This window comes from Priapulus caudatus, unplaced genomic scaffold, assembly GCF_000485595.1.
Source record: "Priapulus caudatus unplaced genomic scaffold, Priapulus_caudatus-5.0.1 Scaffold237, whole genome shotgun sequence".
Lineage (NCBI taxonomy): Eukaryota > Metazoa > Priapulida > Priapulimorpha > Priapulimorphida > Priapulidae > Priapulus > Priapulus caudatus.
Window position 1 is genome coordinate 51279 of NW_014577298.1, and position 13837 is coordinate 65115.

Here is a 13837-nt window from a genome sequence, read left to right on the forward strand (position 1 = left end):
ATGAATGCGAGACATATTGTGTAAAAAAAATTATAATAGAAATTTTAGATAGATTACTGACACTTTTATTTGCTATTTGTAAATAATAAAGCCCTAAATGTTGAAAATATATCATGCTTAATCTGTGAAAACAACTTGTTGTGGTTTAATTTTGACCGCTTTTCGCAATTTATATATCGCAACAACGAGTTTTTATTCACCTATGAACTAAATAACGTTCCTAATGAGTGCACACTTCACGCGAACTTCCCGCCGTCTCCTACATGTCGCTACCCTCTCGTGCTGCCTACGCAAAGGCACCAACACTACTCGTGTGACCCCCTCCCCCGTCCGGCGAATCTCAGTTCCGCCTTTGCCGCTCTCTTTCTTCTTGCCGGCGTCCTTGGAAGGCGACGACCTGCCGGCGTGCTGCGCGACCTCCGGCGGCTAGGTCGCCCGCCTCGCGCCGCGCGAGACTGCGCAGGTCTTATGTTTGAGTCGGCCGCGGGTCAGAGGTCCGCGTGTAGTCGGCACGGGTCTTCTCCCGCTGCTGTAGTCCGCTGTCGTCCCTGCGAGCAAACGGGAAGTAAGGTTAAAAGCACGGCAGACGCCGAGACGAGCGGCTGCATACGCCCAATACCGACCGGAACGATCCTGCATCGCTGTCCGAAAAAAATGTCTAAATCGTCGTAGAACGTCACGCGAGTAAAAACCCAAGGAATTGTGGTCGCATTGATATTGTTACAGAGCCGTATAAAGAAGGAGAGCGGTACAAAGGGCGAAAATGCTGAAACCATGTGCAGTTGATAAGTCGATTAATAAACTTCCCCGTTTTTATTTTGACCGATTCTTTGTGGTGTTATTGATCAGCTGTCACTTAAACCTTGCTAATATAAAATCAACCCGCTTGTCCCTGCGAGTGAGGGCCTCTCGCTGAGATAATGATCGTGAACCATCTTGTTTTTTTCGGCCGAACACCGACGTCGAGACTCAGTTTTACTTGCGACTGCTCTCTCGTTTGTGTGGACGGTATGTTGCTTGCGGGTCGCCGCTGTGTAAGCGCGTGACTCGATAACGTTATTACTACGCGTTTACTACATCCCGCGTAAGCGGGCGGGTCGCCATTGGCGTAATAACAGGACCGTTTTTGTTGAGTAATGGCTTGCGTCAATGACCTGGAAATGCGAGGAAAATGATAGTAGAGGGAATAAAATTTTCATTGTCCGGAATGAATGACGACGTGCCCTGCACGCGATAGTCTTGTTGTTTCCTTAAGCTATTCGCCAGCAACGAGCAAACAGTCGGCAAGCCATTTAGTATATGCTCGAGTCGGTTATTGGCGTGAAATATACCAGATTTTCCTGGCTCATTATTCTCACGCTAGTAGACGGCAGTCGTAGGGCAGCGGTTTGTTTTATTCATTAGGCAATGGGTAGGACAGCTAATCAACTAGATAGCACACAGAAGATCGTCATAGAGTAAAACGGGTCGGTAGAGAGTTTATTACATTCGTACTAATACTGCAGCGATGTTTCAGCATTTCACCGTTGTAAAACGCTCTTCGATATTTCTATTTTGTATTGGTCCGGTTGTTATTTGTGTCCTACCACTGGCACATCTCGTAAGAATGCGGCCGATGGTGTGTACGGGATGTGGAATATGCTTGCCTATCTTGAGCTGGTTCATACTGTCAGGTAACAGATGTCAGTTGGCATCTCATTAATTATGCATGCTGCATATATTTGGAGTAATTATGCACATTGGGACCTTCGTTTATGACTGATTAAGAAGCGAACAGCCAACGATTACAAGATAAGATTGTCAGTATGAAGGCGCCATGGCTTTAGTTGGCAAAGCGCCTTGTCTAGTAAACAGGAGATCCCCGTTCGAATCCGGGTGTGCCTTATTATGCTTATTCAGATATTTCAAAATAGTATAAGACTTTAAGTTAACTTGAAAACATTGAATAGTGTCGGCGCCATGGCTTAGTTGGCAAGCGCCTGTCTAGTAAACAGGAGATCCCGCGTTCGAACTCCGGTGGTGCCTTATTATGCTTATTGATATTTCAAAATAGTATTAACTTTAATTTAACTTGAAAGCTATTGTGATGTACGGCGCGCATGGCTTTAGTTGGCAAAGCGCCTGTCTAGCTAACAGGAGATCCCGTTCGAATCCGGTGGTGCCTGTTATTATGCTTATTGTATTTTCAAAATTGTATAAACTTTAAGTCAACTTGAAAACCATTGGAATATGTCGGCGCGCAATGGCTTAGTTGGCAAAGCGCCTGTCTAGTAAACAGGAGATCCCGGTTCGAATGCGCGGTGGTGCCTTATTATACTTATTGATATTTCAAATAGTATTACTTTAAATGATTATGTCACCGTAAATGAGTAAAAATGATAAAAAATATTTCTTACTTTTTCAACAAATATATAGTAATTCTGTTTACATTTTATGGTTAAATTGCTGCATTATACTTCCTATTTTACTATATTGTTGCGATGTGAGCATACACTCGTGACCCATAAGCATAGCCCATAGCAAGTCATTAGTTACAGACAACTATTAATTCAAATCGTCCAGGTTTTTTGGATTTTTAACTAGTTTGAGAACAATCTTATCAGGTAAGAATTTGACGATTGTGTTTAGTCCCGTTAGTTCTTACTTTAATGTTAAAAAATGGGAATTTTTTTTTACACATTTTACCATAGAAAATTCGTGACGTAATCTCTTTAATTTAACTTGAAAGCTATGTGATGTATCGGCGCCATGGCTTAGTTGCAAAGCGCCTGTCTAGTAAACAGGAGATCCCCGGTTCAATCCGGGGTGGTGCCTTATTATGCTTATTGATATTTCAAATTGTATAAACTTTAAGTTAAACTTGAAAACCATTGGAATATGTCGGCGCCATGGCCTTAGTTGGCAAAGCGCCTGTCTAGTAAAAGGAGATCCCCGGTTCGAATCCGGGTGGTGCCTTTATTATACTTATTGATATTTCAAAACAGTATTAACTTTATTTAACTTGAAGCTATTGTGATGTATCGGCGCGATGGCTTAGTTTGTTTAAATGCGCCTGTCTAGTAAACAGGAGATCCCCGGTTCGAATCCCGAATGGGCCTTCCAAGATTATGCTTTATTGAGTCTCAAATCTAAAAATCCCGGATTTATCTAGTAACCATTGCCGGAAATGCCTTCAAAGTATCTCCCATCCACTCAGCCTCATAATTTATACTGGAAGCAGGTTTGATTTACAATAAACAGAAGACACATTTGAAAAACAATGACGCGTAAATATTCAGTCACCACAGCCCGCTTAACTTTCAGCTAGTTTACATGCTAAGGACGGACTTACCCGTGGTAGGTGGAAGCACTACCATATTTCCCTTCGTTACTGTCGGTGCAGGGAGCAGCGGTGAAGGGACTGAGGCATCTTCATCCTCCTCGGATTTCTGAAACGGGAAACGCAGATGCATCGTAACAACTATCGCTTCCCTCCTCTGATCGACACAAACAAAATACGCGCGCGACAGCTCATTGCTCCCTCTACTACTCCCGCTCTGAAGACGGAAGTAAACGCATCGTAAACAAAATCGCTTCCCTCTCCGATGAGCAAACAAACATGCACGCTTCATTTCCCATCGCCTAACAGGCTGCCGCTCTGCGGCACCAAGCATGCGGCTTCCTCTCACAACCTCTCCCAGCCAAAACACAGCTGCTATTCCACAACTCTTCTTGTGTTGTAACACCTCTCGTGTTCCAACCCACCTCCCCTCTTCCCCCCTTTCGTCCACCCCCTCCGCATCTCCTTCCCCCGTTCGTCCGCATCCCCCTCCGCACTCCTCCTTCACTGTTCGCCCACGCCCCTCCCCCTCTTCCTTCCCATGTCTCGTCCCACCGCCCTCCCACTCCTCCTTCACTGTTCGTCCCACCACCCTCCCCCCTCCTCGCCTGTTCGTCCCAACCCCCTCCCCACTCCTCCTTCACTGTTTCGTCCACCCCCCCTCCTCTGCCCTCCTTCCCTGTTTCATCCCAGCCCCTCACCCTCGCTTTCCCTGTTCGTCCCACGCCCCTCCCCCTCTCTGTGTCCGGCACCTTTGTGCTGCAGGTAGTGGCAGTATTCACACGCGCCACTCATCCCACCGCCACACGTGCCCTGCATCTCTTCCCCCTTCTACCCTGCCTCCTTCCCTGTTCATCCACACCCTCCCCTCCTTCCTGTTCATCCCACCCCTCCCCCTCCTCCATTCCCGGTTCGTCCGCACCGCCTCCCCCTTGCTCCTTCCTTGTTCATCCGCGACCCTTCCCCCTGTTCATCCCCGCCCTCCCGGCCCCTATTCGCACCCTACCCCTCCCCTCCTGCCTTCCCTGTGTCGTCCCACCCCCCCCCCTCCTCTCCCTGTTCCCTGCCCACCCCCTCCCCCTCCTGCGTCCGGCACCTTGTGCTGCAGGTAGTGCAGTATGCGCAGCAGGTCGCTCGTGCGCTGCTCGACGATGCCGAGATGCAGCATGATGTTGTTGTTGGTGATGCCGCGGTTTCCGCCGAGCAGCTCAGCGACGCCGGACGCGTCGCAGCCGATCTTGTCGAAGAGCACGCCGACGCCTGCCTTCAGCTGGTCGAGAGCCTTGTTGCACAGTCGCAGCTTCTCCTCCGACGCGTCGGCGTCGCTCGTCGCCTGACGCAGCTGCTCCTGCGGGAGGAAGCGAAGCGGGAAGCCATGAGGAGGCGGAAGGTACGAGCGCGTGTCACCCCCTCCCCCGCCAGCGAGACGCTCTCTTGCGAAGCGTGAAGCCATGAGGGGGATGAAGAAGCGCAAAGCCACGAGGGGGAGGAGGAAGTGAAGTGAGAAGCCATGAGGGGGAGGAAGGTACGAGCGCGTGTCACCCCCTCCCCCGCCAGCGAGTCGCTCTCTTGTGAAGCGGGAAGCCATGAGGGGGAGGAGGAAGTGAAGTGAGAAGCCATGAGGGGGAGGAGGAAGTGAAGTGAGAAGCCATGAGGGAGAGGAGGAAGTGAAGTGAGAAGCCATGAGGAGGGAGAGGAAGTGAAGTGAGAAGCCATGAGGGGGAGGAAGAAGTGAAGCGCAAAGCCATTAGGGGGAGGAGGAAGTGAAGCGCAAAGCCATTAGGGGGAGGAGGAAGTGAAGTGAGAAGCCATGAGGGGGAGGAAGGTACGGGCGCGCGTAACCCCTCCCCCGCCCGTGAATTGCTGTTACTCGGCTGTGTGGATATTCACGCCACCACGTGGATCCGAGAGACGGATGTGTATTATGCATGATGATTATTGCAAGACTAAATAGACATGTATTACTAGACATCGTCGCTACAGTCTCACACCCACGTCCTATCTAAATACTATTTTACTTAGTATCCCCTAGTCGACGTTTAGTCCCTAGTATGCCACCTTATATTTCATCAACTCTAACTCTTTACCTGGTATATCAAGGCGTTTTCACACAGTACTGTCAAAAATACATTAATGAACGGATTTCATTATGAAGGTATGTGTCATACCTCAAGTTCATGTAACTCCTTCTGTCTGCCCATCTGTCGGCTTGCTTCTGCAGCATGGAACTGATCCATCTCTCCCTCAACATCTGTAAACACAGCGCCATGCAATCGTCAACATTCTATGTTATATTTATAATGTCGGACAACAATAGCAGCTCGATTCTAGAAGCTGTTGAAACGTGTATGCTTACAGATTTAGGAACACTCTGTTGACCTACACACCACATGCCTCTCATAGGCCTAACCCTTTCCTGCATCAAAATATGTCATTCACCTTCTGCCCTGCTGCTACCATGCACTGGTATCCACAGTTGAAACATGGGACTGACTCGCTCTGCCTCACAGACCCGGGAACGATGTTGATGGTAAAATGCGAGCATGTTGGAATGTGAGTGCTCTAGAGGGTGTTGTTGACGGTGAAATACAAGCACGTGCGAAAGTGAGAGATGCAGAGGGCGGTGTTGTGATGTGAAGTAACGCATACATAAGTAAATGAAGCAGGGTGGATGATTTGAGAGCAAACGTGCTCGGGAGCACCGGAAAATGACGTGTTGTAAATTTATAATTACCAATCTTTGCTTTAGAGTAAAGTAATATATAAAAATCTGAAAGGCTTCTAAACTATTTTTTTCCTGAAATTTATGTCCTGACATGGCATCACTTGCCATGGGTAACGTTTCTTGTTGATATGAACATACTGGAGTGTGTCAGCTGGGCTAATGAGTGTGTGTATTCTAACAAATGTGTTACCTATTGCAGCTCAGACAGGTTGGTTGATGAACAAATAAGGTGACTAAATTTGTGCATTTATTTCTGTTATCGTCAATATTAAAATCGATGCTTTTAAAATTACTTAAAATTTACTTTTTTTAAAGTAATCTTCCTGCTTGTTGCATTGCAATGTACAAATTTTTGTACAAAATGTTTTTTTGTTAACAAAAATTTAAAAAATTGACAATTTTTGTGTGCAAAATTGTGTACAAATTTGTAACAAATAAGTTTTACCTATCATTGTTATGATTGTTCACAGCATTGCGATAGCAACCAGAGAAACACTGGACAAGCAGAAAAGGACGTTCCACAAAGTCACCAGCACACTGAATGCGCTTGCCAGTATCCTTTGGTTTACCTCAGATGATTTCAGTTAAATCTGGGTAGGGGTGTATGTTGTGTTGTAGCTGTACACTTTCTAGAGCTTGCTATTACTTAGTTTCTTAGAGCTTGGTTTCTTAACATTCAATTTGCTCTCTTGTTATCTTTTATTTATTATTATTTTTATTTATTTATTTTTTATATCTTTTATTTGTTCCGCCTGTTGCTGGCATCATTCTAAAACAGTATACATTGACATGAATGTGTGAATTAAAGGTTTAACTACGAGCGAGGTACGTCTCGCTTACCTCTAGGTTAGTGCGTCGCGTGTAGGATGTATAGATCTACGTACGTATACGCACGTTGTATTCTTGACGAACCTTCATAGATCGTTATCCGGGTGTGAATAGTGTGATACAGAAGATCAACCTGCGTAAACGACGAGACTCCATCATCCTCGGACTAGTGATATCGGTCTGCCTCATACTGCTGCTGCTCTATGCCTTCCACTGAGCTCGCTAGATGGCGCTGATCGCATGAGCTACTACAAACATTTAACGCACGTTTTAGTGTGTGTGTGTGTGGTGGAGGTAGTCGCCCCTCTTCGACTGTGTCAGATGATGACACTGATGCCTTCTGGGGTGTGTTACGAATGTCGTCGAGGAAGCTCGTTCTGTTACCGGTCGTCGTTAGCGATGCAGGTGGCGCCAGCAGCAGCACGGTGGAGCGATGCTACCACAACTTTGCGTGAACAGACCTGGGCAACCTAGCATGCGGCCCATGGGGATTGTGGGCTGGTTCCCACTTGGCGGGAGGGTTTATCCGTAGCGCAGTTCACAAAGGTTTCCGTGTAGTTTTGAGACGCGTGCGCGTAAACGTGTGTCCGTGCGCGCATGCGTGCACCGTGAAAATACCAGCCAGGATTCAGATAACGAGTCTACATTGCCTTTGTGCTGGGAACTTTAGACTGTTTCCTTGCGTCATGCTGTTGTGAGTGTCAGATCGCACAAGTTCAGAAAAAATGGAAGATGAAATGCGAGACATATTGTGTAAAAAAAATTATAATAGAAGTTTTAGATAGATTACTGACACTTTTATTTTGCTAATTTGTAAATAATAAAGCCCTAAATGTTGAAAATATATCATGCTTAATCTGTGAAACAACTTGTTGTGGTTTAATTTTGACCGCTTTTCGCACATTTATATATCGCAACAACGAGTTTTTATCACCTATGAATAAATAACGTTCCTAATAGTGCACACTTCACGCGACTTCACTCCCGCCTCTCCTACATGTCCTACCCTCTCCGTGCTCCTACCAAAGCACACACTACTCGTGTGACCCCCCTTCCCCCACCTCCGGCGAATCTCAGTTCCCCTTTGCCGCCTTCTTTCTCTTGCCGGCGTCCTTGGAAGGTGACGCCTGCTCGGCGTGCTGCGGACTCCGGCGGCTAGTCCCCGCCTCGCGCCGCGCTAGACTGCGCAGGATCTTATGTTTGAGCTCGCCGGGGGTCAGAGGTCGCGTGTAGTCGGCCGGGTCTTCCCCGCTGCTGTAGTCGCTGTCGTCCCTGCGAGCAAACGGAAGTAAGTAAACACGGCAGACGCCACGAGCGCTGATCCACCACTACCCGACCGAAGATCCTGCATCGCTGCCGAAAAAAGTTCTAAATCGTCGATAGAATCGTCACGCGAGTAAAACCCAAGGAATGCGGTCGCATTGATATTTTTAAGAGCGTATAAAGAAGGAGAGCGTACAACGGTGAAATGCTGAAACCATGTTGCAGTATTAGTCGAATTAATAAACTTTCCCCGTTTTATTTTGACGATTCTTTGTGGTATTATTGATCAGCTGTCCTACCTTGCTAATATAAAACAAACCGCTTGTCCCTGCGATGCCTCTACGCTGAGATAATGAGCGGTGAAAATCTGTTATTTTCGCCGAAAACCGACTCGAGATCAGTTTTACTGCGACTGTCTCTCGTTTTGTGGACTGTATGTTGCTTCCGGTCGCCGCTGTGTAGCGCTGACTCGATACGTTATTACTACAGCGTTACTACATCCAGCGTAAGGGGCGGGTCATCACCATGGCGATAAATAACAAGACGTTTTTGTTGAGTAATGGCTGCGTCAATGACTGGAAATGCGAGAAAAGATAGTAGAAGGAAAATAAATTTCATTGTCAATGAATGATGGAAACACGCGAGGTTTTCCAAAGCTATCGCCAGAACGAGAGACAATCGCAGCCACTACGTATCTCGAGTCGGTTTTTGGCGAAAATATCAGATTTTCACCGCTCATTATCTCAGCGTAGAGGCATCGTAGGGACAAGCGGTTTGTTTTATATTAGCAAGGTAGGACAGCTAATCAATAATACCACAAAGAATCGTCAAAATAAAACGGGCAAAGTTTATTAATTCGACATACTGCAGCATGGTTTCAGCATTTCACCGTTGTACGCTCTTGATATTTTCTATTTCGTATTGGTCGGTTGTTATTTGTGTCTAACCACGGCACATCTCGCTAAGAAGTGCCCAAATGTGTGTACGGGATGTGGAATATGCGAGCTGGTTCATACTGTCAGGTAACAGATGTCAGTTGGCATCTCATTAATTATGCATGCTGCATAATTTGGAGTAATTATGCACATTGGGTACCTTCGTTATGACTGATTAAGAAGCGAACAGCCAACGATTACCAAGATAAGATTGTCAGTATGAAGGCGCCATGGCTTAGTTGGCAAAGCGCCTGTCTAGTAAACAGGAGATCCCCGGTTCGAATCCGGGTGGTGCCTTATTATGCTTATTGATATTTCAAAATAGTATTAACTTTAATTTAACTTGAAAGCTATTGTGATGTATCGGCGCCATGGCTTAGTTGGCAAAGCGCCTTGTCTAGTAAAACAGGAGATCCCCGGTTCGAATCCGGGTGAGTGCCTTATTATGCTTATGGATATTTCAAAATTGTATAAAACTTTAAGTTACTATTTGAAAACCATTGGAATATGTCGCGCGCATGGCTTAGTTGGCAAAGCGCCTGTCTAGTAAACAGGAGATCCCCGGTCGAATCCGGGTGGTGCTATTCATGCTTATTGATATTTCAAAAATAGTATTAACTTTAATTTAACTTGAAAGCTATTGTGATGTATCGGCGCATGGCTTAGTTGGCAAAGCGCCTGTCTAGTAAACAGGGATCCCCGGTTCGAATCCGGGTGGTGCCTTATTATGCTTATTGATATTTCAAAATAGTATAAACTTTAAGTTAACTTGAAAACCATGGAATATGTCGCGCCATGGCTTAGTTGGCAAAGCGCCTGTCTAGTAAACAGGAGATCCCCGGTTCGAATCCGGGTGGTGCCTTATTATGCTTATTGATATTTCAAAATTGTATAAACTTTAAGTTAACTTGAAAACCATTGGAATATGTCGGCGCCATGGCTTAGTTTGGCAAAGCGCCTGTCTAGTAAACAGGAGATCCCCGGTCGAATCCGGGTGGTGCCTTATTATGCCCTTATTGATATTTCAAAATAGTATAAACTTTAAGTTAACTTGAAAACCATTGGAATATGTCGGCGCCATGGCTTAGTTGGCAAAGCGCCTGTCTAGTAAACAGGAGATCCCCGGTTCGAATCCGGGTGGTGCCTTATTATGCTTATTGATATTTCAAAATGTATAAACTTTAAAAGGCATAATAGGCCCATTTGATTATCAAAGTTGACGAACTGCTACAGTAACTGGCACCTTCTGTAGTTAATAATACATATCCTTATAGGCCAAACGCGTATTAGTTTGTCCAATATCACTGCTATAATACTAAGAAAGTCTAATTGAAATCCGTAAATCTGGTAATCTGGCGCCAAACGCTAAATTGGTTGCCAAGCAAAATAGCCTCTAATTCGGTTAGGTGACATTCACATGTTGCTACCGGGTGTTTAGCAGAGAATTGTTTGTCCCGGATGCTTTATATACGACTAATGAGCTAGTAGAATGTATCTCTCTAGCTGGATGGATTCCACGTTCATTACAATCAGAGCTAACTGTTATGTATACAGTTACGGTACTGTACTATCGCTAGCATTGCGTATCGACCGAGCGAAAATGCATGCGTGCGTGCGTTTTTGCATGCCGTGCGAAAAATGTCCGGTGCACTATAAATCTGTATCACACCGCGTTTTCGGCAGTATGCGGTTTCGAAAACTGTAAACAAGCCATCAACTGATTTCTTGACTGCGATTCAATTAGACATTTCTTAGTAACCAGCAGTGATATTGAACAAACTAATAACACGTTTGGCTATAAGGTAATGTATTATAACTACAACAAGTGTGCCAGTTACTCTTAGCATTCATGTAAAAATTGCATAATCGATGGCCTATTATGCCTTTAAGTTAACTTGAAAACCATTCGAATATGTCGGCGCCATGGCTTAGTTGGCAAAGCGCCTGTCTAGTAAACAGGAGATCCCCGGTTCAGAATCCGGGTGTGCCTATATATGCTTATTGATATTTCAAAATTGTATAAACTTTAAGTTAACTTGAAAACCATTGGAATATGTCGGCGCCATGGCTTAGTTGGCAAAGCGCCTGTCTAGTAAACAGGAGATCCCCGGTTCGAATCCGGGTGGTGCCTTATTATGCTTATTGATATTTCAAAACAGTATTAACTTTAATTTAACTTGAAAGCTATTGTGATGTATCGGCGCGATGGCTTAGTTGGTTAAAGCGTCTGTCTAGTAAACAGGAGATCCCCGGTTCGAATCCGGATGGGGCCTTCAATATTATGCTTATTGATGTCTCAAATCTAAAAATCCCGGGATTTATCTAGTAAACCATTGCCGGAAATGCCTTCAAAGTATCTCCCATCCACTCAGCCTCATAATTTATACTGGAAGCAGGTTTGATTTACAATAAACAGAAGACACATTTGAAAAACAATGAGCGTAAATAATTCAGTCACCACAGCGCTTAACTTTCAGCTAGTTTACATGCTAAGGACGGACTTACCCCGTGGTAGGTGGAAGCACTACCATATTTCCCTTCGTTACTCTGTCGGTCAGGGAGCAGCGGTGAAGGGACTGATGCATCTTCATCATCCTCGCTTTCTGAAACGGAAACGCAGATGCATCATAACAACTATCGCTTCCCTCCTCTGATCGACACAAACAAAATGCGCGCACGCTTCATTCTCCCTCTACTACCTCCCGCTCTGAAACGGGAAAGTAAACGCATCGTAACAAATATCGCTTCCCTCTCCGATTGACAAACGAAACATGCACGCTTCATTCCCCATCGCCTACAGGCTGCCCTCTGCGCACAAGCATGCGGCTTCCTCTCACCACCTCTCCCGTCCAAAACACACTGTATTTCCACAACTCTGTCTTGTGTTGTAACACCTCTGTGTTTCCACCCCCTCCCCTCTTCACCCTGTTCGTCGCCCCCTCCCATCCTCCTTCCCCGTTCGTTGTCCCACCCCCTCCCACTCCTCCTTCACTGTTCGTCCCACCCCCTCCCCCTCCTCCTTCCCTGTTCGTCCCACTCACCCTCCCACTCCCTCCTTCACTGTTCGTCCCCACCCCCTCCCCTCCTCCTTCCCTGTTCGTCCCACCCCTCTCCACTCCTCCTTCACTGTTCGTCCACCCCCTCCTCTCACTCCTTCCCTGTTCGTCCACCCCCTCCCACTCTCCTTCCCCTGTTCGTCCACCCCCTCCCACTCCTCCTTCCCTGTTCATCCCACCACCCCTCACCCTCCTCCTTCCCCTGTTCGTCCCACCCCTCCCCCTCTGTGTCCGGCACCTTGTGCTGCAGGTAGTGCAGTATCACCGCCCACTCACCGCACCCACACTGACCTGCACCTTCCCCCTTCTCCCCTCCTCCTTCCTGTTCATCACAACCTCCCCTCCTTCCCTGTTCATCAACCCCCCCCCTCCTCCTTCCCTGTTCGTCCACCCCTCCTCCCTTCTCCCTTCTTTGTTCATCCCCCCCTCCCCCTGTTCATCCCCCCTCCCCCCTATTCGACCCACCCTCCCTCCTCCTTCCCTGTTCGTCCACCACCTCCCCCCTCTCCTTCCCTGTTCGTCCCACCCCTCCCCCCTCCTTGCGTCCGGCACCTTGTGCTGCAGGTAGTGCAGTATGCGCAGCAGGTCGCTCGTGCGCTGCTCGACGATGCCGAGATGAAGCATGATGTTGTTTTCGGTGATACCGCGCGGTTTCCACCGAGCAGCTCAGCGACCGCGACGCGGTCGCAGCCGATCTTGTCGAAGAGCACGGCCGACGCCTGCCTTCAGCTGGTCGAGAGCCTTGTTGCAAGCAGTCGCAGCTTCTCCTCCGACGCGTGCGCGTCGCTCGTCGCCTGACGCAGGCTGCTCCTGCGGGAGAAGCGAAGCGGGAAGCCATGAGGAGGCGGAAGGTACGAGCGCGTGTCACCCCCTCCCCCGCAGAGAGTCGCTCTCTTGTGAAGCGGGAAGCCATGAGGGGGAGAAGAAGTGAAGTGAGAAGCCATGAGGGGAGGAGGAAGCGAAGCGGGAAGCCATGAGGAGGAGGAGGAAGTGAAGCATGAAACCATGAGGGGGAGGAGGAAGTGAAGCATGAAACCATGAGGGGGAGGAGGAAGTGAATCATGAAACCATGATGGGGGGAGGAGGAAGGTGAAGTGGCAAAGCCATAAGGGGGAGGAAGGTACGGCGCGCGTAACCCCCTCCCGCCGCCCGCGCGCCCGAATTGCTGTTACTCGGCTGTGTTGATATTCACGCCGCCACGTGGATCCGAGAGACGGATCTGTATTATGGCATGATGATTATTGCAAAGACTAAATACATATGTATTACTAGACATCGTCGCTACAGTCTCACACCAACGTCCTATCTAAATACTATTTTACTTAGTATCCCCTAGTCGACGTTTAGTCCCTAGTATGGCCACCTTATATTTCATCAACTCTAACTCTTTACCTGGTAATATCAAGGCGGTTTCCACACAGTACGTCAAAATACATTAACGACGTTCAACAGCGAAACACGAGTATATCGTTCGAACCTGCAAAACGCACGAACGCGAAAACGAGTATACTCGTGGCAAAAAAATAAATAAAAAAATAAAAATTATTTGGAACGTTTAGCTATGTTCTCGTCCTATAGATGGCAGGTATAACGCTTAGCAATTCAATAGCGTCACTAGTAGTACCCCAGTAGTAGATGACATAATTTATACAATACATTACTGTTGTTGGAACGTTATTTTGGGAGTTTTTGGACTGAGGTAATGTTTTAT

The 13837-nt window shown here is 47.0% G+C and overlaps 1 protein-coding gene, 1 long non-coding RNA gene and 9 other non-coding genes across 11 annotated transcripts in view; 10 read left to right on the plus strand and 1 right to left on the minus strand.

The window, feature by feature from the left end:
* Positions 1 to 426: 426 nt before the first annotated feature.
* Positions 427 to 13837, minus strand: part of LOC106807841 (coiled-coil domain-containing protein 63-like) — a 17678-nt gene continuing 4267 nt past the window's right edge. Inside the window, exons 7-10 of the mRNA XM_014810310.1 lie at positions 5488 to 5570; positions 4416 to 4667; positions 3332 to 3428; positions 427 to 548 (exon numbers count right to left, since the gene is read on the minus strand). Of these exons, the coding sequence (XP_014665796.1) occupies positions 427 to 548; positions 3332 to 3428; positions 4416 to 4667; positions 5488 to 5570 (554 nt within the window). The remainder of the gene's footprint in view (positions 549 to 3331; positions 3429 to 4415; positions 4668 to 5487; positions 5571 to 13837) is intronic.
* On the plus strand, positions 1954 to 2025 carry Trnat-agu. Its single transcript has one exon. It is a non-coding gene; the product is annotated as a tRNA-Thr (tRNA).
* Positions 2743 to 2814, plus strand: Trnat-agu. Its single transcript has one exon. It is a non-coding gene; the product is annotated as a tRNA-Thr (tRNA).
* On the plus strand, positions 5913 to 6575 carry LOC106807857. The gene is made up of 3 exons (XR_001393715.1): positions 5913 to 5923; positions 6244 to 6273; positions 6515 to 6575. It is a non-coding gene; the product is annotated as an uncharacterized LOC106807857 (long non-coding RNA).
* On the plus strand, positions 9295 to 9367 carry Trnat-agu. Its single transcript has one exon. It is a non-coding gene; the product is annotated as a tRNA-Thr (tRNA).
* Positions 9723 to 9793, plus strand: Trnat-agu. The gene has a single exon. It is a non-coding gene; the product is annotated as a tRNA-Thr (tRNA).
* Positions 9860 to 9932, plus strand: Trnat-agu. The gene has a single exon. It is a non-coding gene; the product is annotated as a tRNA-Thr (tRNA).
* On the plus strand, positions 10001 to 10073 carry Trnat-agu. Its single transcript has one exon. It is a non-coding gene; the product is annotated as a tRNA-Thr (tRNA).
* On the plus strand, positions 10144 to 10216 carry Trnat-agu. Its single transcript has one exon. It is a non-coding gene; the product is annotated as a tRNA-Thr (tRNA).
* Trnat-agu lies at positions 11129 to 11201 on the plus strand. Its single transcript has one exon. It is a non-coding gene; the product is annotated as a tRNA-Thr (tRNA).
* Trnat-agu lies at positions 11270 to 11343 on the plus strand. Its single transcript has one exon. It is a non-coding gene; the product is annotated as a tRNA-Thr (tRNA).